We start from the raw sequence: 24,313 nt of genomic DNA, 5'->3' as shown, positions 1-24,313 counted from the left end.
TTTTTAATGTTTTATTTATTTCTGAGAGAGAGAGACCGCGTGTGCAGGGGAGGGTCAGAGAGAGAGGGAGACACAGACTCTGACATAGGCTCCAGGCTCTGAGCTGGCAGTCAGCACAGAGCCCGACGCGGGGCTCGAACCCACGATCCGTGAGATCATGACCTGAGCTGAAGCTGGATGCTTAACCAACAGAGCCCCCCAGGCTCCCCCTCTACAAATCTTTTTTTCCCATCCCCACAAGCTAAGGGCATCTTCACTGAACAGACGAAAGAGGACCGAGGCCCAGGGAATGACTCCCTCGGTTAGACAGTGAGTAGCTGGCTGCACGTCGTGGACCCCACCACCAAGCCCCCTCCCGATCTGTTTCCTGCCTGCCGCTTCCCTCGGAGGCACCCACGCTGTCCTGGAGCCTGCAAAGCACTCTGGGAGGAAATGCCCCTGGGCCTGGTCAGGTGATGCTCAGTGGGAGCCGCTGGGAAACAGGGGACTGCGGCAGTGGAGCCCAGAGGAGGGTCTGGGGTGGCGCTCGGGCCAAATGATGAGCTCTGCTGACCAAGCGCCGGGCCGGGCTCCCGATTCTCACACACTCACCGCTGGGCCGCACTGCGGTTCCTCGTCCATTCCCTCTCGAGCTGGGAAACAAGTGCTTCTGAGGAGTTTTCTCGCCCGAGTGACCAGAGGTCTTTTGGCTCCAAAGGCCTCCTGTAGCCCCTCCAGACCAGCCTGTAAAAAGAGGGTCATCAGCACAAGCTCCTCCTGCCATTCTCCGCAACCCCACCCCCACCCCCACCCCAAGGTCCTGGCCTGGTAGCTGTGTGACCCTGCGTAAGTCACTTTTCCTCTGCTAGACCCTCAGGAAAATGAAAGCAGTTAGGCCAAGCACACCCAACATTTGTGGGGCACTTCCCAGTTTACAAAGATTATCTCATTAAATCTCACATGAGATCATATGGTGATAACTATTGGCCCATTTTACAGATGAGGGGGGAAAATGGAGGTTCAGAGAGATTAAGTGACTTAACCGACGGACAACCTGCGTGGCGAGGGAAATAAACCTCTCCAGGAGTCAGAAGTCCAGAGTTGGGAACCTGAGCTCCACCCTCAGCTTTAAGTGCCCCCACTCCTCTCCTTATGCACCTCTCCAGCCACCTGGCCTCAGGACCTTTGCACATGTGTGTTGCTCTGCTTAGAACCTATTTCCTGCCACTCTTCACCTGGCCACTTACTTAGCCTTCACCTGTGGGCTTAGACGTGATTTCTTTAGACACCCACCTGATGGCCCTTCAGTCCAGACAGATTTTCCCATTATAGATTCTTTTCCTGAACTTTTCTTTAAAATGCTTGTTGTCATTATGATTTACTTTTTTGATATGATTATTTATTGAGTGACTTTCTCCTCCATTGGATGGACCTGCCTTTATTTTCTTCTATATCCTCACCGCCTGACACAGGGCAAAAGATTTGTCCCATGAAACCGTTTTTCAGCTGTCACCTTGGGCACGTCACTTCCCATCAGTGGATCTCAATTTTCTCACCTTACAATGAGAGAGTTCCCCACCACTAGGACTGGACTGTAGGTGGCACATTGTTGGAGGAGGTCACGCAGAGGACGTGACCTCCGGTTGTCCCGCGAGCTGGACGTGGGCAATGGGAGCCTCCTCGCCCCTCCTTGCCCTTAGAAGGTAGGATCTGCCCGCTTGGCCTGCACTAAAAGTCGTTTCAAGGACGCAGCCTTGAGAAGAAGGCGGTGTGTCTGAACTCTGCGGAGGCCCCCACGTTAACGTGTCAGATTCTGGCGGGCGGGTGTGGAGACCTCTTCGCTTTGTGGCTGCCCAGGTCGAGCCTCGTAAGTTTCCTTGCTTATTAAAACCGCCACCTGCCAATGGCAATGGCCTGGTCTATTCTGTCTTCGGTCTCTCCTTGCCTTCCAGGTATGGGGGCAGCTTGTGAACCAGCGCACGCACGCACACACACACACACACACACACACACATGATTAATTACTGCAGACTCCATGGTGGGAGTGTGGTCCATTACTCCTCAGGTATGTGATCTTTCTAATAACACCAAGGAGATGGTCATGTTTGCTACTGCTCCTAAGCTCCCCTCTGAGACTTTCCAAGTATTTTTTTTTTTTTAATTGCAGAGCCAATCTAGTTCTGGCCTAGAAATTATTAACACGACTTCGTTTTCAGTGAAATTTAGGGAGGAGATCTATGTGGCAAGTGATTTAATAGATTTTTTTTCCAACTTGGCAGTGATAGAAAGTTTCCTTTTCAAAAAGTTTGTTGAAGTAGAAAAAGTGAATTGGTTTAAAGAGGGGGAAAAAAAACCCTCAGGGGTGCCTGGGTGGCTCAGTCAGTTGGACATCTGATTTGGATTTGGGTCATGATTTCACAGTTCATGGGTTCAAGCCCTGCATCGGTCTCTGTGCTGTCAGCATAGAGCCTGCTTCTGATCCTCCGTCAGCCTCTCTCTCTGCGCCCTCCCTGCTCATTCTCTCTCCTCCCCTCTCTCTCTCTCTCTCTTAAAGTAAACTTTTTTAAAAAGTTAAAACAAAGAAAAATGAGTTCAAAAATAGAAAAAAAAAACAAAGAAAAAGCCATTAAGTAAAGAAAGGAAAATAATACCTCAATTAAGGCAAAGAGCTTGAAGAATGATCCATAAATGCCTGTGTTTGGGAAACAGAGGGCTAGGTCCTCTCTAGAGCTGTTTAGCTAAATTGTATGCACTTCCAACCAGTGCCTCCCCCAGGGCATCCTAGTAGTTATGTATTCACCATCCACTTTGTATAATGCTCATTATGGGCTAGACCCTGTGCTCAGTGCTTCCCATGCCTTATTTCATTTAATCCTCACACCCTATAAGGTAGATGCTATTATTATCCTCATTTTACAGGGGCGGGGACTGAGACGCAGAGAGGTTAAGCAGCTTCCCCAGGGTCACACAGCCAGGAAGTGGCGAGGCCAGGATTCAAAGCCAGGTGCTACCAAGATCTGACTGCAGTGTGGCCTGGAGGGGACATGGCATCCTCAGTGCCTGGTGTGCTGGCCCTAGAGAAACATCTGTCTTCTCCACCTCTGGGAGCCTCTGGGTGAGTAAAAGATGTGTTTTTTTTTTTTTTTTTTTTTTTTATGTTTTATTTTTTTCTGAGAGAGAGAGGGAAGCAGCGTGAGCAGGGGAGGGTCAGAGAGAGAGAGGGAGACACAGAATCCAAAGCAGGCTCCAGGCCCTGAGCTGTCAGCACAGAGCNCAGAGAGAGAGAGGGAGACACAGAATCCAAAGCAGGCTCCAGGCCCTGAGCTGTCAGCACAGAGCCCGACGCGGGGCTTGAACCCACGAACCGCGAGATCATGACCTGAGCTGAAGTCGGACGCTTAGCTGACTGAGCCAGCCTGGCGCCCCTAAAAGATGTGGTCTTTAATCTCCTCACTCCCAGTGCTTAGCACATAGCAGGTGCATATTAGATGCCGGTGGAATGAATGCAGCCAAGTAATAGATCTGATTTTGTTGAGCACCTGCTGTGTACAAGCACTAAGCAAATTGCATTTAGCGAAGGTAGAGCTGTTCCCCTTTTACAGAGGGGAAAACAGACCCTGAATGTTTGTGATATGGGCCAGCTAAGAGGGAAAGCCAGGACTCAAACCCAGATCTCGCTCCAGTGAGTGAGACACTGGGGTGTGAACACTAGACACACTGGGATCTGACAGAGAAACACTGAGGCTGGGGAGGAAGGCAGCCTGGCTGACCTGGGAAGGCCTGAGAGGAAATGTCCCAGGGGAAGAGCGGTAGTGACGAATACGGCAGCACGTGCAGGTGGTGAGGACACCACCGCGGCCCCTTCCCCGCTACTTTACTTACCCAGAAATCCACCAGAACATGGCCTTGGAGGGGAAGGAAGCTCCAGCCTCCGGACATGGATTCTGTAAAGACAAGAGATGGGGTCAAGGGAAGCCACAAGTCTCACATCTCATGGCCAGGAAAAGACAAGGGAACCAGGGCAGGAAAACAGGAGGAACAGACCGTGAGCTTAGCACTGCAAGTGCACATTCACACGTCCTGCCTGCTTGTCGGAGGTGAACACATGGCGGAGGTGCTTCCTAGCAGGCAAGGCAAAAAGGGATTGTGCCACAAATCTGACAGTGACCACGAGGTAAGAACTAACGGCTGTCCAGACGAACAACTACTGCTAACCCCGAGACTAAGAAGCTGTCAAATAACGGGGCCTGCATGACACAGACAGTAACATTCTCGACAACATCCTCAGTGAATATGGCAAGGAGGTGCGGAGGGATCCATCCTGACATGTTACTGGCTGTTCCAGAAAAACTGCAGACATCTTCACCTTTGACCAATGGGGTGTGAGACTGCTTATTTCACTACATCTTTGCCATCACAGCTTATTATCAATTTTTAATGTTTTCTTCCATTCTCATAGAATTAAAAAGTTCTACTATAGTTTTCACTTGATTACTCATGTAGCTGAGCACTTTATTTTTTAGGTGATCTTTCCTCAGTGGTCTCTTCCTCAAATAATTCTTTCCTGATTTCTCAGGCTAGTTCAGTGCTCCCTGTTGTAAACTCTCATAGACCACGAATTTCTCCTGCGGGGCACTTGCCCCAAATGTAATTTTCCACGTGCTTGTGCAGTTATGTGACTAATGTCTGGTCCCTCTACTTAGCTGTTAGCTGCATGGGGACAGGGACTACATCTGCCTGTTTGCCATAGATCCTCAGCACCTAGCTGGGACACAGCGCAGGGCCTGGTAGACTGCAGCCCCCGGGCCAGATCCGGCACAGCGCCTGTCTCTGCAAATAAAATTTTACCGGAATACAGCCACGCTCCTTCGACATACTATCCGTGAGCAGCAGCAGCAGCATTGAATTGATGCCACAGACACCATATGACCCACAAAGCTGAAAATATTTTCTGCCTTGCTCTGATCAGAAAAAGTCGGCCAACCCAGGGCGTAGATATACAACACACATTTTGCCGAAGGAAAGAACGATTAAACCATGATGAAAGGCTTGTGCCCTAGTTTAGCTCCTTTCTGTCCCGCGGGGACACGGAGCCCAGAAGTGCGACAGAGACAAGAGAGGTCCCTGGGTTGCAGACGCGGCACCTTACCGACTGCGGAGGGTCTTTAGGGAAGAAGGGGGGTTGATCGACGAGGCAGGACAGCACCACCTGTACCAGCACCAGGGACAAGCACAGGTAGGTCGACAGGTGGTGGAAGGGGTCACTCTGGAAGCCCTGTGGGCGAGAAGGCAGAAGTCCCACTGAGTCTGCATGCTCAAGGCCGCCGCGGAGGCCTGTGGGGAGCAGAGGCCGGGCAGGGGGCGTCTAAGGGGAGGCAGGTCAAGGCTGAGCAAGATTTCTGAGGCTACGAGCAGTGCGCAGGCAGGGAGCAGGGCCACAGGGTTTGAAAACCAGTGCCCCCGGCATTCCTGGTGACCCGATTTAGGAACACTCCATTGTCTGCACAAATGGGGTGCCAGGTGTTTCCCCTTAGGCAGGTGACAGTCGGCCACCGCCCCTGCAATGTGGGCAGGGAGGATACTTTTCCTTTCTCCTTGTGCCGCAGAGGAAAGCCTTTCCTCTACTGCAGCCTCCACCCCAATATCCCATTCTGCTTCCCCATGGCCAGTGTTTTCTGGTTTAAGGGAACTGGGGCGCCTGGGTGGCTCAGTCGGTTAAGCGTCGGACTCTCAGTTTTAGCTCAGGTCACGATCTCACCGTTGTGAGATCGAGTCTCCCGTCGGGCTTGCGTCAGGCTCAAGCTCATGGCGCAGGGTCTGCTTGGGATTTTCTCTCTCTCCTCTCTCTGCCTCTCCCCCAGTTGCACGCATGTGCGTGCTCTCTGTCTCTCAAAATAAATAAATAAACTTAAATAAAAAAGCAGGGAACTGGACTTATCAAGCATTTCCTCCACCTTGTGCCTATGCGGGAGTCTTTTTGGGCATCTGGTCCCTCCCCACTCTGACCCTAGTTGGGGTTTAGCTGCTCTGTTTTACTCATGTGGAAACCAAGTTCACAGAAGCGACAGCAGGTTGCTCAAGGGCACACAGATGATTTGATCCAAATCATGAACTTCTGCCGCCACACCATGACTGCTTTTGCTTCCGCTGCCCCTCTGGTCAGAGCCCCTTAACTACTTTTCCCACGCTCGGGTATGTGGTTTTCGCAGAAGTGACTCCCTCCAGGCGGGGGGCCGGTGACTGAGGTCTGACCAGTATGTTCCAGTCCCCTGGCTACTGAGATTGTGTTAGGAATGGACCAGGGGCGTCTGGGTGGCTCAGTCGGTTAAGCGTCCGACTTCGGTCGGAGCTCAGGTCAAGATCTCACGGTTTGTGAGTTCAAAGCTCACATAGGGCTCTGTGCTGACAGCTCAGAGCCTGGAGCCTGTTTCAGATTCTGTGCCTCCCTCTCTCTCTGGCCCTCCCCTGCTCACGCTGTCTCTCTCTCTCTCTCTCAAAAATAAATAAAACATTAAAAAAATTTTTTTAAAAAACAAAGGAATGGACCTACGACCCACACTGGGCCAGTGAGAGCCAGAACCTTCGGGAGATCTTCCACTGGGGTTGCTGCGGTGGGACCACAGGTCTAAAGCAACTGCTGGCTCCTCCTGCCACTCCGCTGCTGAACGAAGCTAACAGGGCAGAGCTGAGAGACAGAAAAAAGATGGACATCTATCTGGTGGTGTCATCTGAACACCTGGAGCAGCCATGCCCAGGAGAGCCCCCATCTAGGAGCTGATAAACTCCTCTGGACTTTTTTTCCCCCGTAAGCTAGTGTGAGTTGAGTCTTTGTGGCTTAAAACAAGAGCCCTAGTTTCAAACGGCAATCCCTCTACTGGATGTCTATGCTCTTTTGGTTTTATTTTTGTTTTTTGGTAGGAATTAGACAACTTGATACTCCAACTGCATCATGGCCCACCTTCCCTATTCTGCCATTTTTACCACTGTTTCCCTCGGGACATCTGCTCTGAATTTGGGGGAGGTGGACTCGGGCTCTGTGCTCCTCGGCTGTGTGACCTTGAGGGGGCCACTCATTTCTCTTAGCCCTGGTTTCCTTGTCTTTAAAACGGGACCATGAGAATCTGCCAGGGCACACTCTTGTAAGAATCCAACGAAGACATGATATATGGTGCCTTTGCAGGGCCTGGCACGTGGCCGGGGCTTCAGAGCCTGCGTGGTCACAATATTGTAATTTCTGAGCTGCGTCTGTTCCCCTGGGGGAACCTGGCTTTTCATAAATCAGGGGACGGCCTGTGGCATTTTCCCATCATTTACGAAGGTTACTTTGTCAAAGTCTGTCCTTGAGGATAGAAAGGTCTGTCTCTGCCTTTTCCTTCCGGGAGTGGGATGGAGCAGCCACTCAGCTCGAGAAACGATGGTGTGCGGTCACTGCAGCGGGTCCCCGCATCTCGGCTGAGCGTGCCTTCTATGCCAGCAGGTTCCAACTGGGGTGAATTTGTCCCCAGGGGACAGTTGGCAGTGTCTGCAGACACTCTGGGTCACCGTAAGGGGAGGTGTGCTGTTGGCATCTAGTGGGTGGGGGCCAGGGATGCTGTTTAACATCCTACAAATCGAGAACAGCCCCCCCCGCCCCTCCCCCCACCCCTGCCCCAAAGAGAATCATGTCAAGAGTGCTGAGGGGGAAGAATTGAGGTCTGGGCTATTCTTTGCTTTGCGAATAAACAGATCCATTGTGTCCCTTAATGTGGAATTGCTACTGCCCAGGACAGGAAACAGAAATATGGGTGGCAGTGGGGATGCCTGGGTGGCTCAGTGGGTTGAGCACCTGACTCCTGATTTTGGCTCAGGTCATGATCTCACAGTCTTGAGATCGAGCCCACCTCAGGCTCTGTGCTGACAGCACAGTGCTCACTCTCTATGTATCAAATGAAAAAGAAACACTGGTAGCTTTGCAAAATATGTACTATATACAGATGGGAGCATGGGTGAGGGTAGAATGAGGGAGATGCGTGCTCATGCAGAAAGAGTGTGCACAAGTATATTCTGGATGAGGTGGTGGAGGGGGTTAATTCCAGGCTCCTTAGGGCCTTCCCTTTTCCTGGAACGTACATTCCACCCACCTGTCTCGCATTAGGAGCCTTTTCAAGAACACAAACTGGAGACAGAAACATGCACCTGGCGGCAGGTGCAGAGATCTACTCTCCTGCGGTGCCCGGGTCGAGCCTTACAAGTCCCCTTGCTCTGCCAACTACCATGTGGGGTGCCCTGCCTCTCTCTCCATCTCTCGTTGCCCTCTGTGTACGGGGCCACTTAAAATTTTTTAAAATAGTTTTCTGTTTATTTTTGAAACAGAGACAGAGCATGAGCAGGGGAGGGACAGAGAGAGAGGGAGACACAGAATCTGAAACAGGCTCCAGGCTCTGAGCTGTCAGCACAGAGCCCGACGCGGGGCTCGAACCCACAAACCGTGAGATCATGACCTGAGCCAAAGTCGGACACTCAACCGACTGAGCCACCCAGGCGCCCCTATAGGGCTACTTTCAAATTTCATCAGGGAAGCTCCTGACGTTGTGAACCAAGAGTGCTCCTGTGGCCGGGGGTGTGAGGGAGGATGTGTGAATGGGTGTGGAGTGTGGGAATGTGCAATGTGTGTGCGTGAGTCGTGTGGGCGCTTGAAGGCACAGACACACCGGGTGGCGGCAGGTGTGGGTGCGTTTCAGGCGGTAGTTGTGCGATGCAAGAAAGGTGGGGCACGCAGTTTTGTCTGCTGTGCAAGTGAAGTGTGTGACATGAGTGTGTAAGCCCCCGGGGATGTGTGTCCACGGAAAACGTAGGGGATGCTGCGTACCCCTGGGTGAGGGAGTGCGCCTGTGTGTCGCTGCAGTTTAAGCAACCGTGGTGTATTTTTCTGTGTAGACAATAAGCCGTGTGTGGAAAGGGGAGGAGGAAGGACGGGGGGTGGGGGGGACCCGAAGGCCCGAAGCTGCCATATCGGTTTCCCCAGGCCTCCACTTACCCCTTGTGAGGCCAGCTGGGCAGCACTGGTCGCCGGCAGGAGAAAGCAGAGCAGCCAGTATCCAAACAGCAGCCCCGATGCCCGGACCCCCTTCTTCCTCTCCGTGTGGACCAGGAACATGGCAAAGCTCTGGACAGGAGACGCAGGACAGGCCCCTTCAGGTGGGGAGCGCTGGGGAGGGTAGAAGGGAGCCCCGCTCGGCCCCACGCCCGCCCCCGGGGCAGGAGAGCCGGGCAGGCTGCCATTACCGTGGTGGCCAGCCACACGGTGGGATGAATGAGGAATTCCGGGGCCTGGGGCGTTCCGCGCCGGGTTCTCCAGAGAGCCACAGACACGCTGGCGGTGCACAGGATGATGAGGGCGAGCCCGAGTGCCTGGGGAACAGGCCTCAGGTAAGGCCGGTGGGCAGAGAAAGGCGGGGGCAAGCCAGGCAGGGACCCCCTGCCCTCTGGATGAGGCACCACTAAGGCACCAGCATCATAACTGAACAGTGCCAGTGTGAACGGTGCTGAAGAAAAAGCAGGAAGGGGATCCTTACCTGCAGACTCACCTTGACCTAAAGTGTCCTATAAATAATACGCCACAGGGACCCGAGCCAACCCAGAGTTCTCCAGAATGCAGGGGTGGGGCGGGGCGAGCCAAGAGTGCACAGGCGAGGTGCTTTAGGTATGATGGAGTGGCCTGGGAGCGCCTGGGTGGCTCAGCTGGTTAAGGTATGACTTCAGTTCAGGTCATGATCTCACAGTTTGTGGGTTCGAGCCCCGCATCTGGCTCTGTGCTGACAGCTCAGGGCCTGGAGCTGCTTCAGTTTCTGTTCTCCTTCTCTCTCTGCCCTTCTGCCACTCACGCTCTGTCTCTCCATCTCTGTCTCTCTCTCTCTCAAAAATAAATAAACGTTAAAAATTTTTTTAAAAAGTGACCTGAAACAACATTTACTCAGCAGGTGAAAAAGCTACACTCTCTTCAAGTCTCTTTTGACCTCTACTTTTTTTTTTATTTTTTAATGTTTGTTTATTTTTGAGAGAGATAGAGCACGAGGGGGTGAGGGGCAAAGAGAGAGAGACACACAGAATGGAAAGCAGGCTCCAGGCTCTGAGCTGCCAGCACAGAGCCCAACACAGGGATCGAACCCACAAACTGTGAGATCATGACCTGAGCAGAAGTTGGACGCTCAACCGACTAAGCCACCCAGGTGCCCCTGACCCCTACTATTAAATCAAGGAGAAACTCTGTTGGGACTGGTATGTCTCTAGACCCTTCTCTAAGATGCGGCGGTCTCTCTCTTGAATGAGAGAAAGCGAGAAAGAAGGTGCACACAGGTGGGAGAGAAGACGAGGCTGGGGCACGTCACACACACTATGTTAAGCACCTCACTCCGTCCAAAGCAGGGCTCCAACCACTACTGGGTTTGTAGGCTGTGTTTGACAGGCTGCCTGTTTTGTACCACCTGTGAGCCAAGGATGGTTTCTGACATTTTTCAATCATTGAACAAAACTCAAAAAAAAAAAAATAATAATAATATGTCATCACGTGTGAAAATCACATGAAATTTAAATTTCAGTGACTTTCGAGAAAATGTTATTGAAACACAGTCACGCCTATGTATTAACTGTTGTCTGCAGCTGCTTTTCTGCTGCAATGGCGGAGTAGCTGACACGGAGTCACACGGACCCTCAAAGCCTCCAATATATTCTCTCTGGCCCTTTAAGGAAGAGCCAGGCAATAGGACACAAATTAGAAGGTGGTATGGGAAGGGCATTCTTGTAGAAGTTTGGAGAAGGGGATGGATGAGCAGAAAGGCTCACACTTGGAATGCCCGTGTTTTTGCAACACACTAAAATAAATACACAACAATATTAAGAACTGGTTTTTAGAACAGCCAATGGGGAAACATAAAAATCAATGCATAACCGTTCAAAACATTTTTTACAGTTCACCCAAGTGTGACCCTGGCCAGGAGCATACAGCGTCCGGATGTGTGTGTTTGCAGATGCGTGCATTTTTAGGATCACCAAATCTGTGCGGGGGCATCTCGTTCCACAGAGTTTACCTCTGTAGCCTCTCTGGAGTATTGCTCGGTTGGATTAATAGGTCCCCTTCTTGTCCCCACCCTGGGTGCTCCTTGAAAGGAGGAAAGTCCAGTTTGGGGTCTCAGCCAAGGCTCCCGCCATCTCCGCACACCTCCCAACCATTGTCTGGTTACAGTGTCCCAGGGGCAGCGGTTACCAGTTTGGCCTTGAAGAGCAGGGACATCCGGAGGTAGCCGTTGCTATGGCGATGGATGTAGAGGAGGTAGATGGGGCCAAGGACCCAGAGGTACATCGGGGGTACCCAGATCCCTGCCGTTTTCAGGAAGCACACGTTCAGTAGGTGGGTGCCAATGGGCTCCGGCTCTGTCCAGTTCCAGACCTGAGGGAACACCAGAAGCACCCTTCTGATGACACAATGCAGGGGTCCCAAATCCACCTGACAGGGGGCAAGGTGACCTTTTGGAGTTTTAACATCAATGTGAAAATGGGCCAAGCGCTCTCTGGAGTACCTCATAATTCTCAACGTCTTTAAAGCTAACATCAACTCTATGAGGTAGAGGCAATTTTCATGTCGATTTTGCATATGAGGAAGCTGAGGCCCAGAAAGGTTACCTAACTTGGGTGATGGTCACCCAGGTGGAAAGTGGTGGTGCAGGGATTTGAACCAAGGCGGTTGGGTCCTGGAGTCTGGAATACCTGGGTTCCAAGATGAATACTGGGTGCAGACTGTCACTTAGGCCTTGTATTTTAAGAGGAAGGTGTTACTGCTCCCATTTCACAGACCAGGAAACTGAGGCACTGAGAAGGGGAAGAGCCTTCTTCAGGCCCACACACATACAGGAAGTGGCAGAGCTAATTCCCATGAAGCTTGTTTGACCCGAAACTTGTTCTACAGAGGGTCTTGATCTGTGATTCTTGTGGGCTTTTTTTTTTTTTAATTTTACGTATTTTTAAGTTTATTTTGAGAGAGAGAGAGAGAGAGAGAGAGAGAGAGAGAGAGAAAGAGACAGAGCACATGAGCCGGGGAGGGGCAGAGAGAGAGGGAGAGAGAGAGAATCCCAAGCTGGCTCCAAGGTGTCAGCGCTGAGCCTAGGGGCTTGAACCCATGAACCATGAGATCATTTCCTTCTCTGCAAAGGGGAGGGGTGGTGTTAAGAGAATCTACCTCTATTGGGGCACTGGGTGGCTCAGTCCATTGGGTGTCTGACTTCAGCTCAGGTCATGATCTGACCCTTCCCTGCTCATGCTCTGTCTCTCTCTCTCTCTCAAAAATAAAAATGAGGGGCGCCTGGGTGGCTCAGTCAGTTAAGCATCCGACTGCAGCTCAGGTCGTGATCTCTTGGTTCAGGTCGTGATCTCTTGGTTCGTTGGTTCGAACCCTGCATAGGGTTCTGTGCTGGCAGCTCAGAACCTGGAGTCTGTTTCGGATTCTGTGTGTGTCTCTCTCTCTCTGCCCCTCCCCCGCTCATGTTCTGTCCCTGTCTCAAAAATAAATAAACTATTAAAAAAAACTTTAAAAAAATAAAAAGCATAAAAAAAAGAATCTACCTCTAAGCGTTGAATTCAATGTGTTGATAACAGTAAAACACTGAGCAGCATGTGGGGCACAAAGTAAGCCCTCAATTAACACCAGCTATTACACTGCCTTACCTGCCTGGCCCCTGAAATCCTGGGAGTTTGCGACCCTTGCTCCCATCCCGTGAAACTCTTTCCCAGAGTCCTTCGCTAAGAGCCTGGATGAAAGAGGAAGTCGGCCGGAGAGGTGGGGGTCCTGAAGCTTTATGCAAATAGAGGTCAAAGCCCGCCGGCAGCTGGGAGGTGTGGAGGCCCCATTAGTGTGGTGCTGGGGTCTCCTGGGGCAGGCTGGGTTAAAGGGCTCGCCCTCCCTTCCCTGTTTGTCTGCGGGGAATCTGGTGGTCTCTCCCCTCCCCAGTACCACCCCCGGAGAGAGCTGCCCCGGAGATCTACCAAGCCCGGAAAAGGGGAGTGGGCGGGATGGGGCGTGGGGGACTTACCCCCTGTCCCACACAGGGCTCTGCAGACGAGGCCATCGTGCGCCGCCCGTGCCTGTCCGTCTGTCCGCCCCGCGGTCTGTCTGTCTGTCCCGGGACAGCCTCTTTTGCCGCGCTTCGGGTCCTGGAAGGGGCGGAGACTGACAAGCTTGGCCGGGATTCCAGCTCCGGGATCGCCAGGCCCGGGGCAAGGTCCCGCCGCGCGGCAAGGGTGGGGCGGGAAGGGATGAGACCAGGTGATTGGAAGGGGCACTCTGGGCGGCCCGAGCTGGCCTTGGGGGAGGGGATCTCGGAGCCCCAGAAAGTGCGGTGGCATCCCGCTGAAACCCTCCAGGCCCGCAACTTGGGGGATGGACACTGTCTCCCTGTAGGGTAGTGGGAAGATATTAAGATTACTCGTAAAGAGTTTAGCACCGTGCCAGGAACACAGTAAATGCTCAGTAAGTTAACGATTATTAGTATTAGTAATGTTATTTCATCCATAGGTTACTAACGGGTGGTTCTCTGTGCCGTTTCAGATACCTAATATGAAAAGATAGTTGCTAAATGCTAAATGAAAACAAGATTATGATACAAAACAGGGTATAATATTTATGCAAAAAAATATGCTTAGATTGGGCAAAGGGGGGAAGGAAGACAAATCTTTGCCTTCCTCTCCTGGGTCTTAAAGCAGTGTGTTCCCAGCCAGTAGCTCTTTTTGGGAAATCCTCTAAGCAACATATACGCACGGATTTAAAAAATGGACGTGTAGTCCAGCAGTGATCGTGAGAATCCTCATTTTTCTTTTCTTTTCCCTTTCCTTTTTCTATTTTCTTTCTGCCACAAGCATGTATTCTTTTCAAGGTAGAAATGAAAAGACAGCCTTTTCAGACAGACCAGCACAGGTACTCTGTTTGGAGGAAGAAGTCATACTCTCTGCACTCCCCACACTGCCCTGTCACTTCTCTGCAGCTCCTGAAGGCCACCTCTGACATGGCGTCCCTTTCTTTTGGGGTTTCCCAGCCCTGGCCTGGGGCCCAAGTCAGTATGCCTTTGGCTGTGGCATACTGGAAGAGTATGCCTGGGTCTTCTGGAAGAGCAGGGACACAGAGAACAAACTCAGTTCTGAAGCTGAGTGTGGCAGTCTGCTATTCACGTTTATAAATTATGTCTGCTTATTTGAGGTGCTTTTGGTGGGGGCTCCTGGAAATTAGGGGGAGGCCTCTCTTCCTGTGACCCTACCTCTGATAGGCATTGCCACGGTCTTAGTGTTTATTTTATTGTATCTGTGAAGATGAATTTGTGGGGAAGGTGGGAGTTTCTGGGGAACTGAGGAAGAACACAGAGGAAATCAGTTGGGTGAGCCAAGAACAGAATCCTGTCCTCTGAACAGTACAAGGCTGAATGCAGAGCCCTAAACAAGTTCCTTTCCCTCTCTCAGCCTCAGTTTCCCATTCCGTAAAGTGAGAAGGTTCCATGGGCCACCATTTCCTAATGGGTGGCTTTCAGCTTCCTGGGGATTTATTTGTAAGACAAACCAGGGACTCATGCTAAGAAGAAGAAAGGGCATCTGTTTCAATTGTAGTTATAAATGACCAATAAATGACATAATTATTTAACTAGTTTCTCTCTATAACCACAGAGTTGAGAATTCCGCTGTATTTCGAGTGAGAAACTGAAATCAGATGTGCTCATAATTGAGATCCTTGGGGGATGTATCATTCCGTTGTCGGAACCAGGAAGGTTTTGACCATTGCATGGTTTAAACTCACTATGATTCATAGTTGTATACTGCTTAAGTCTTAGCCACAATGGTAAATTCTAGTACGAGATTTCCTCTCTTACCTGGTCATTTAGAAACAAAATATAAAAACTATCAAAATAAAGCACTTGATTCTCTTTCAGGGAAAAAATGGAAGAATTCCAGTATCAGGTCAGAAAAGCAATTTTTGTTTCTTTTGATGTGACATGCAGTTAAATTCAGTTCAGTTTTTGTCATAATATATATACAATCTTGGAGCAAAGCACAGCGATGCTGAGATTTGAGCTTGTTTTCTGACAAATCATGCTTCAAATCACAGACAATTCAGAGTAAATTAACTGCTTGCATCCCTTGCTTACAGGAAGAAAACTCTCAAGTTTGTTTCTACACAAATTTTATTAGAGCTGGAATTAAAATAAATTTCAAATACCCTTTGTTTTCTTTAACATTATTCTGACCTTAAATGGCCTACGTATTGCTTTTTAAAAAGTACTGATTAGTTATGGAAAAAATGCACTGACTTAAATTCCTAAAGAGGTTTTTGAGATTATATATCACCTGTGAAATACATGTGTCAAAAACATTTGGAGGACTTGTCGTTTCCAGTTTCAGCGACATTGAATTCCAAAGTATAATTCAACTTTGGAATTTGTGCCTATAATCAGGCACCTTGCAACTGCACCTGCCAGACGGTGCGTGGAGTCCTCCATGCCTCCAGAGGGCACAAATAATCTGGTATAGTTGCTGAGCATGCGCTGTAGTCAGTTTGTCTGGCAAGTGGGCGTGGGCCCGGAGTGCGCATGCGCAGCAGCGGGGGGGGCGGGGCCTGGGCTGTCAGCGGCGGGCAGAGGAGGAAGCTGCGGGCACCGCACGGAGCTAGGGGCGGGACCGGGAGGCCTGCGAAGGGTCGGGCGGCCGAGGCCCGGCCATGCGGGCGTGCGGGGTCTTGTGGCCCCCGGGGCCGGTGGTGGCGGTCGCCGCTGTGGTGCTGCTGCTGAGTGGCGTGGGTCCGGCGCGCGGCTCCGAGGACATCGTGGTGGGCTGCGGGGGCTTTGTCAAGTCGGACGTGGAGATCAACTACTCGCTCATCGAGGTGAGCGCCCGCCCCGCGGCCGGGGCGCGAGCTCGCTGTGTGACCCTGAGCCAGTCGCTCGACTTGTCTGGGCTGCGGTGGCCTCGCCTCAGACACCAGGCTGTTGCACCTGCCCTACGTTCTAGGAGTCCTTGCCTCCTTGAAGACTCCGCTCTCCGCGGCTCTACACCATCCCATACCCTCCCCGTCGCACTGGGGTGGGGGTTCCTATCGTGGGGTCAGCTTCGGAGTGGGGGTGGGGGCCTAGAGGCATGTGTGCAAAAGGGGTGTGAGAGGCATTTTTGGTTGACGATGCTGGTGGTTCATAGCTTTTATCCGGTTACTCAAAACGAAGGATCCCCCAGATGAAGACCCCAGGCTCTTCAGAACTCAAATTCCAGAAACCCAGAATCCAGATCCAAGATAATAGGGAACTCTGACCGTCCCCAGAATCCAGGCCCCAGATCTCTTAAAACCCAGTCTCAGCGGGACCCAGACCCCCTGAAACTTAAGAGTTCTTGCAGCCCGTATTCCAAAACATAGAGACTGCAATTCTTTATCCCCTTGCCCCACATCTCAGAGCCCCGAGACGTTCTAATCTATTCCTCCAACCCCCCCATCCCCACCGTGGATGCTTTTAGACGGCATTGATTCCCATCCGAAAGATCTTGACCAGGTAGATCTCTGTTGGCCTCTCTGGGGCTGGGAATATGTGACTCTAACCTTTCCCGGTGCCCCCCACCCTGAGATGCCTTTTCCTATGAAAATGGAGAGTTGTCAGCTGCCCTGATTGCCTTTCTGGGTAGTTACTGGAATTAGGCTAGAGATTTGTGCTGAAGCCTTTTTGCTTAAGTTGTAAACCCCAGGCAGTTACATGATTATCAGTCCAGTGGGATTATGACCCAGAAAGCTTTTGTGAAGAGGAAGGTCACTTGTCAGGATAGATGGGAGGGGACCTGAGGGAGAGGTGGCCTCTGTCTTTGGAAGGTACTGATGATGGGTCAGGGGAAGGGGGTTGGAGAGAGAGAGAAAAGGAAGAGGCTGTTAGCTGGCAAAGAGAAGGGACTTTGGGGGAGACTAAGACCCCAAAGGCTGACAGAAAGCACATTTGGGCCAGTCCGTTGCTGGCAGCTGAAGGGCTGTGGTGAATGAATGAACCAGTCAGTATGTTCCACAAATCTGGTTGCTGGGGTGGGTTTGGGGAGGGGTAGAAAATAGATTCCACACCCCACTGGGTCTGTCAACCTGGCCTTGTTCCAAATCCAAGTTTTTGTTCCTGGAGGATGGTTTTGAGACAGAACTCGGCGGAATCCAGCACCGTGTATTTCCTGAAGAAAATAATGATCACCTTCAAGACTCCTCTGCCTGTGGCTTCTCTGCCATTTTTGATCCTAAGTCAGGTGTTTCGTGAGGCTACCCACGCGCAGTGGCAGGATTCTTAGGGCTCTGCTGGGTGCTTGTGCCACCTCCTGGAGTGTCTCCCAGTGTGTGGGCACAGGCCAGTTCAGAAGCCGCCTTGCAAGGTTTTTTGCAACTTAGTTTCCTGGGGCTCCCAGAGAAAAGTGAAGCGAGAGATGTTAGTAATACCACATAGTCATATGGCAAAGTCTTAAGAATACTTTTTTTGAGCCATGCTGTCTGCCAGGTGCTTAATATGCCTAGAGGTGAATCTGCATTATCACCACAAAGGGGAATGGCTCTTTTCTTAGCCATGAAGAAACTGGACCTCAGGAGGTTAAATGACTTGCCCAAGGCCATGCAGTATGTGGAAAACCCAGATGTTGCTTGACTATCTTAAAAGGTTAACAGATTGTATTTGGAAATGCCCAGGATGCAGTAACTTTAGAGAGCCCTTGAAAAGACACGTATTAAGTGCCTTTCGATTTATTTTTGGCCGAGAATGAAAATAAAAGAGGAGATTAAAAATTCCTAGATGAGTGTTACTCCCAAGTATTGGAAATCATTTGAAGAGAATACAGATCCCTGACACCCCCCCGCCCATCCCAAGGCCTTCTAGTTTAGAAACAGAAGTGGGGCTTGGGGATTGCATTTTAATAAGCACCTTATTAACAGCAAATTGGAAAATTTGTTTCGGATCCATAGGGACAGCCACTAAAAATTCACTATTGAAAAATGTGACTTTGAGGGGTAGTCCTTAGAGGGTTTCTAACCTGAAAAATACATAATCACACGGTTTTATGGACACTTTGTCTTATTTCTCTCTGTAACGCCTGGTGTTCATCGCAGCACATAGTAGGTCTGCAGGAAATTAAATACATGTTGACCGAGTGCGTTGTGGTGTAATGTATGTAGCTAATCCTCAAAGATGATATTATGACTTCTTTTCTTGCTTTCTAGATAAAGTTGTACACCAAGCACGGGACTTTGAAATACCAGACAGACTGTGCCCCTAATAATGGTTACTTTATGATCCCCTTGTACGATAAGGTAAGAGAGACTACTGTAGTTGCTTACGATGGGAAGTAGTGTGGCCCACGGGACCGCACTAACCGAACAGCCTTTATTTATTTAGCACGTGAGCAAATGCTCGCCTGTTTTGTAAATTGTAAGTGGAATCTGACAGTCCTGGCCCAATTTCGAGGGAGACCATTTATAAACCGGTTTGATCGAGTACAAACCCGATAGTGCCTCTCCGTGTCTGCAGGTACATCTGGCGATGTCCAGAGACATTTTTGGTTGTCACACCTGTTTGGGGTTGGGGGAGTGTGACATTATCTAGTGAGCAGAGGCCAGAAAGGAACCTGAGCCTGCTGCACAGGACAGACCAAAGGTCAGCAGTGCCAGCGCCGAGAAACCTTGACTTAATGGAATTCTTTATTTGCAAGCAGCTTAAAACAGTGTTTAAAAAAACTATACAAGTGATAGGCGAGCTTATGAGCTTTGTGGAAAACGACAAAACAAGGTCTTTAGAAGTATATGAGGTACATTTGTCCGTCTTGCCCCCAATTTTTCATCCCTCTGTAGTGATCACCACTGATAAAAGTATTGGTGTGTATCCTAAGAGACTATTTTTCCTGTATTATAATTATAAAGGGGCACCTCGGTGGCTCAGTCGATTAAGCATCCAACTTCAGCTCAGGTCGTGACCTTAGACTTCAAGGGTTCCAACCCTGCGTGCAGCTCTGTGATGACAGCTTGGAGCCTGGAGCCTGCTTCAGATTCTTTGTCCCCCTCTATCTCTGCCTCTCCCCCGCTATGCACTTTCTCTCTCTCAAAAATAATAAACATTAAGCAAAAAATATTGTAAAGTTGCCCACACAGGTGCATGTGTGCATCCCCGCCCACTCACACCCCACTCCCACACCCTACCCCTCCCATTTCATCTGTTTACTTAGAAACATAGATTCACAGGAAGTTGCAAAAAAAATAGTCAATATGCACACTTAGTTTTGATTTTGTGTTTTTGTATCAGATGGAACTAAACAACAGGAATCATTCTGCAGTTTGATGTTTTCTCCTATGGGAACACCCTGATACACTTTCAACATCAGCCGTGCAGGTCTCCCGATTTCTTTTTTAATGGCCACGTGGCACATCAGAGTCAAATCAAAAATGGAATTTATGTAACCACGTCTCTATTCATAGGCATAGAGGCTTTTCTCAGTTTAAAAGTTATTACCGATAACACGGCACTAACAGACTATTTTTGAAATTAGATCTTTCGCCACAGCATGTTGGGGCTGACTTTTAGCGATTGGTCTTAAAATCATTTTTTAAAAACTATTTATATCATTCTCAAGAAACCAAGGTGTGTGAGTAACATCTAGTTTTAAGAAGTGGCTCTGGTTCCTAAAGATACACAAAGACCCTAGCAACCTGGGACGTAGGAGAGGTTAATAGGAAGCTCCGTTAGTCGTACGTTTGGTGTCAGAAGGCAGCAAGTGGCTGGACATAACGTCTTTCGAACTCTTCCATGGGCGCTAACTTGGTGTCTTGTGATTGGTGGGATGGGGACTTCTGGGCATCCAGCTTCAGCCTGCCACGTCCTAAGGAAACCAGAGAGCCTGCAGTGACGTCGAACCCGGTGTATGCTTGGAATTTCATTGCAGGTGTGAAAGTGCTAGGTTAAATGGTAGCACTGAAGTAAATTAAACTTGTTGAAAGGGCATCGGTTTTCATTTCTCTACCTTTTCTTCCCCCCTCTTAGGGAGATTTCATTCTGAAGATCGAGCCTCCCCTAGGGTGGAGTTTTGGTAAGTTCACTGAATAACCAGACACACCCTGTAAAACATTAGAGTGTATCCTGAATATTAATTTAAATTGGTGGAGTGCGTACACTGTTAAAATATTAAGGATGCATTTCTAGTGTGGAACAAGGCTTTTCCCCCTGTTTGCTACTTTATTATTTTTATTTTTATTTTTTTTATTTTTTATTTTTTAATATTTTTATTTATTTCTAGGAGAGAGAGAGAGACAGTGTGAGCAGGGGAGGGTCAGAGAGAGAGGGAGTCACAGACTCTGAAACAGGCTCCAGGCTCTTAGCTGGCTGTCAGCACAGAGCCGGACGTGGGGCTCGAACCCACGAACCGCGAGATCATGACCTAAGCGAAAGTCGGACGCTTAACCGACTAAGCCACCCAGGTGCCCCCTATTATTTTTATTTTTTATTATTTTTAATGTTTTATATATTTTTTGAGAGAGACAGAGTATCAGTGGGGGAGGGGCGGAGAGAGAGGGAGACACAATCCCAAGCAGGTTTCAGGCTCTGAGCTGTCAGCATAGAGCCCGACGCAGGGCTTGCTCGAACCCACGAACCGCGAGATCATGACCCAAGCGAAAGTCGGACGCTCAACCGACTAAGCCACCCAGGTGCCCCCTATTATTTTTATTTTTTATTATTTTTAATGTTTTATATATTTTTTGAGAGAGACAGAGTATCAGTGGGGGAGGGGCGGAGAGAGAGGGAGACACAATCCCAAGCAGGTTTCAGGCTCTGAGCTGTCAGCATAGAGCCCGACGCAGGGCTTGAACCCATGAACTGTGAGATCATGACCTGAACCAAAGTCAGAAGCTTAACTGACTGAGCCACCCAGAGACCCTTTGACCTACTTGTTACTTTAGAGCACATTGGATTTATCTTGGACCTACCTTAAGGTTCTGTCATTTCTCTTAAAATAGGTGTCCTTTCTTAAATCTTCCTTAGGAAGCTTTGCTTTTGTAGTTTCATATGTTAAGTGGCAGCACGTTGGTATCTAGAGGTCAGGAGTGAGGACTTCTGTCCTGTCCTAGGATGGCTTCTTTCCTAGCTCACTCTGTCCTTTTAGGGACTTGATTGAAATATTCAACACTGTGAGATTTCACATGAAAATCCAGCTGTACTTAAGAGAGCACAAGAGAGGCACTTTGGTGGCTCAGTTGGTTGAGTGTCCAACTTCAGCTCAGGTCATGATCTCAGTTTGTGAGTTCAAGCCCCGCATTGGGCTCTCTGCTGTCAGACTTTCAGCCCAGAGCCCACTTCAGATCCTCTGTCCCTTTCTCACTGCCCCTCCCCCATTTGCGGTCCCTCAGAAATTAATAAAAGCATTTTTAAAAAGAGAGAGAGAGAGATCACCAGATCTGGCAGCTTTGGGCTTTCCTGGCTCTGTGGCAACCCTGGATAAATAAGTTTCTTGCCCCTGGGTTGGTGTCTTCTAAGGGGTCAGGAGAGGGGTCGTAGCTGCCTCCTGGCCTGTCTTGGAGGATTAATGGGCTAGTGTGTGTACGTGCTGAGAAAGGCTGGCACATAATTAGCAATGAATAAATACTTAAAAGCATTCGGCACACGTACAAACAAAAGCTCAAACCTTTCCTGATATGTCTGCCTTTTATCAGAGCTGGAGATGTGGAATGGAAAGGGGTTGAGATCAGAAGAGAGGGTTCTGGTTTTTTTTTAAACGTTGATTTATTATTGAGAGACAGAGACAGAGCATGAGTGTGGGAGGGGCAGAGAGAGAGGGAGACACAGAATCTGAAGCAGGCTCCAGGCTCTGAGCTGTCAGCACAGAGCCCGACGCGGGGCTCAAACTCTAGAGCTGTGAGATCATGACCTGAGCCGAAGTCAGAAGCTCAACCGACTGAGCCACCCAGGTGCCCCGGGATCTGCTTTGTCGTGGCTGATGTTCCCAAAGAGTAGATGTATGTGTATCCAGTTCTGCAGCTTGGGGAGAAGGTGGGGAGGCTGGTTGGTTGCGGCAGGCTTACTCCTGAGTTAGAGGAGGAAGAATTTAGTCCCTGCCATCACAAAGGGTAAAATGGAGGTCAGATGGCTGAGAGCAAATGTGGCTCTACGAAGAAAGTTCTTTTTCAGTTCATAGTTGGGGGGGACCTGACCTGTGCCTTCCAGAGGCCGGGGGTGGAGGGAACCCAACACAGGGCTAAAGCAGAGTTTACAGAGTCGGCAGCCTGTGGGAGTGTGTTGTTTGAGCCCCCTCCCCTCCTGCCTGGAGAAACCTGTCTGGTTTCTTCCTCTCACAATTGGGAACAACATCATCTGTAGGATATGTAGCTTTAGTTCACTCATTCGGTTTCTAAGTGAATAGAAAGTGATTTATCCCGTTCTGTGGACGGACATGTGGGCTGCCTCTCGACTTTGGCTGCTGAGTGTGGTGCTCCTGCGAACGTCCTTGTTCATATCTGTTGGCACGTGTGTTTTGCATGTTTGCCTTTCTCTTGGGTATGCCCCAGGAGGGAGCGTGCTGGGTGAGAGAGCGTTTACACGGGCACCTCTGGTCCGTACTGTCCAATATCCAAGCGAACGTAGCCAAGTCTGCTCTACCAGCAGTGAGTAAGGGTTCTAGGTGCCCCGTTGTCTGTCTAGCACTTGGTATGGTCAGTCTTTTTCATTTTAGCCAGGTTGGTGGTAATGTAGCGGTGTTTCACCGTGGTTTTGATTTGCATTTGCTCCATGGTCAATGAGATGAATGCTTTTTATATGTGTTTATTGGCCATTTTGATAGCCTTTTTTGTCAGTTGTCTATTTAAGTCTTTTGTGCATTTTTTTACTGGCATTTTCCTGTGTGTGTATGTGTGTGTGTAATCCTTTACTTAACCCAAAATTCTCCTGATTTTCCCATTTTTTCCCTCTACTTATCATTCTGCATTCTTCTTAGCCTTTTATTTTTTTTAAGTTTATTTATTTTGAAAGAGAGAACACGTGAGCAAGGGAGGGGCAAAGAGAGGGAAACAGAATACCAAGTCAGATGCTTAACCGACTGAGCCACCCAGGCGCCCCTCTTCCCAACCTTTTAAAAACTTGAACCCTTATTATAATGACCTCTTTAGTTTTTTAGACAAAATCAATTAGTTGCTCATATTGAAAAATATGGAGCTAGTATAAAATCCAGGTTTCCTTTGTTTTCTTAGGAAGTTGGCATTTGGGCACAAACCAAGTACTGGCTTCCCCTTTTCCATTCACCGTAGGCCTCTCTCCCTGCTTGGTTCCTGTGGGCATTGGGGTTTCTGGTCCTGGTTTAATGTGGCTGCACTCATACACTGGGCCAGGAGACAGTTGGGAGGCAGACTTTTGCAGGTTGAATTGGGGCTCTGTCACTTACAGGCTCTGTGACTTTGGGGACCTTTCCTTGTGTCAGTTTAATGATCAGTGGGAGATGTTATGACCTACCTGCTCACGTGGTTGTGAAGAGCACACGCTCTTAGCCCCGTGTCTGTCAGTGGGAAGCATCCAGTAACCGAAACACTTTGGCGCCTGCTGAATTTTCAGTGAGACTCTGAGATGCGGCTCAGCTGAAAGATGGTTCTCAAAGCGTATTATCCTCCACGCACCGTTTCACCCTGGGGTGGGAAACTGGGTGTTCAGGGGAAGAGGTGGGGGCGGGGGGGGGAGTGCTTCCTGCATCCTTCTTGGTGCCTTGGGATTTTAAACCATACGAGCATGTTATGTGTTCAGCAATAAATGAAGTGAAAGTTAACCAACAAGAGGTGTTGGGCAGGTGCGCCTTATCTCAGCACTAAACTTGCTCTTGTTTCCTGTCCCCTGGCCCCTCCCCTCCCACCTTCATCTCGCAGAGCCGACGAATGTGGAGCTGTACGTGGATGGCGTCAATGACATCTGCACAAAGGGCGGGGACATCAACTTTGTGTTCACGGGGTTCTCTGTGAATGGAAAGGTTTGGCTTTGGAACATTGTTGTTTTTAATGGTTGCTCTGTATTAAATACTGAGTCTTCTCTTGCCTTTTTTAAATGGGCGAGTAAGCCCACCAGGGACCCATAGGTAAGCTTCGAAGGGTCTGAGAACTGGCCAGAATTTTGTACGAAAGGTGGTGGGTGTTTTTCGGGGTCAGGTCTAGGTTCTTCGTCATTCTCCCGCAAGGGCACTTGTGAGGGAGTGCCAGGCCATTCCCCTGTAAAGGCTGCTGGGGAGTAATTGGTGGGGCTGGCCTTTCAGAGGGGTGAGGATGGAAGACTGCAGACCCCAGACCAGGTGGCCTCATGTCATCACTGTG

At 49.7% G+C, this 24,313-nt stretch overlaps 2 protein-coding genes across 6 annotated transcripts in view; one reads left to right on the top strand and one right to left on the bottom strand.

Annotated features, from left to right (window-relative positions):
• Positions 1-13,114, bottom strand: part of ABCC6 (ATP binding cassette subfamily C member 6) — a 49,319-nt gene extending 36,205 nt beyond the window's left edge. For all 5 annotated transcript variants that reach the window (XM_039233611.1, XM_039233613.1, XM_039233612.1 and 2 more), the window contains exons 1-7: positions 13,041-13,114; positions 11,222-11,404; positions 9,244-9,369; positions 8,996-9,124; positions 5,129-5,254; positions 3,862-3,923; positions 592-723 (exon numbers count right to left, since the gene is read on the bottom strand). In XM_039233611.1, the coding sequence (XP_039089542.1) occupies positions 592-723; positions 3,862-3,923; positions 5,129-5,254; positions 8,996-9,124; positions 9,244-9,369; positions 11,222-11,404; positions 13,041-13,076 (794 nt within the window). In that variant the 5' untranslated portion in view covers positions 13,077-13,114. The remainder of the gene's footprint in view (positions 1-591; positions 724-3,861; positions 3,924-5,128; positions 5,255-8,995; positions 9,125-9,243; positions 9,370-11,221; positions 11,405-13,040) is intronic.
• Positions 13,115-15,647: 2,533 nt separating this feature from the next.
• The window catches only part of LOC120232711 (nodal modulator 1), a 55,961-nt gene continuing 47,295 nt past the window's right edge, over positions 15,648-24,313 (top strand). Inside the window, exons 1-4 of the mRNA XM_039233578.1 lie at positions 15,648-15,871; positions 18,209-18,298; positions 20,019-20,064; positions 23,876-23,976. Of these exons, the coding sequence (XP_039089509.1) occupies positions 15,707-15,871; positions 18,209-18,298; positions 20,019-20,064; positions 23,876-23,976 (402 nt within the window). The 5' untranslated portion in view covers positions 15,648-15,706. The remainder of the gene's footprint in view (positions 15,872-18,208; positions 18,299-20,018; positions 20,065-23,875; positions 23,977-24,313) is intronic.

The sequence above is a fragment of the Hyaena hyaena genome, unplaced genomic scaffold (genome assembly GCF_003009895.1).
Source record: "Hyaena hyaena isolate Hyena2069 unplaced genomic scaffold, ASM300989v1 scaffold_76, whole genome shotgun sequence".
NCBI classification, from domain to species: Eukaryota; Metazoa; Chordata; class Mammalia; order Carnivora; family Hyaenidae; genus Hyaena; species Hyaena hyaena.
The sequence above is the reverse complement of the archived record's forward strand: the minus strand, read 5'-3'. Positions and strand labels throughout refer to the sequence as shown.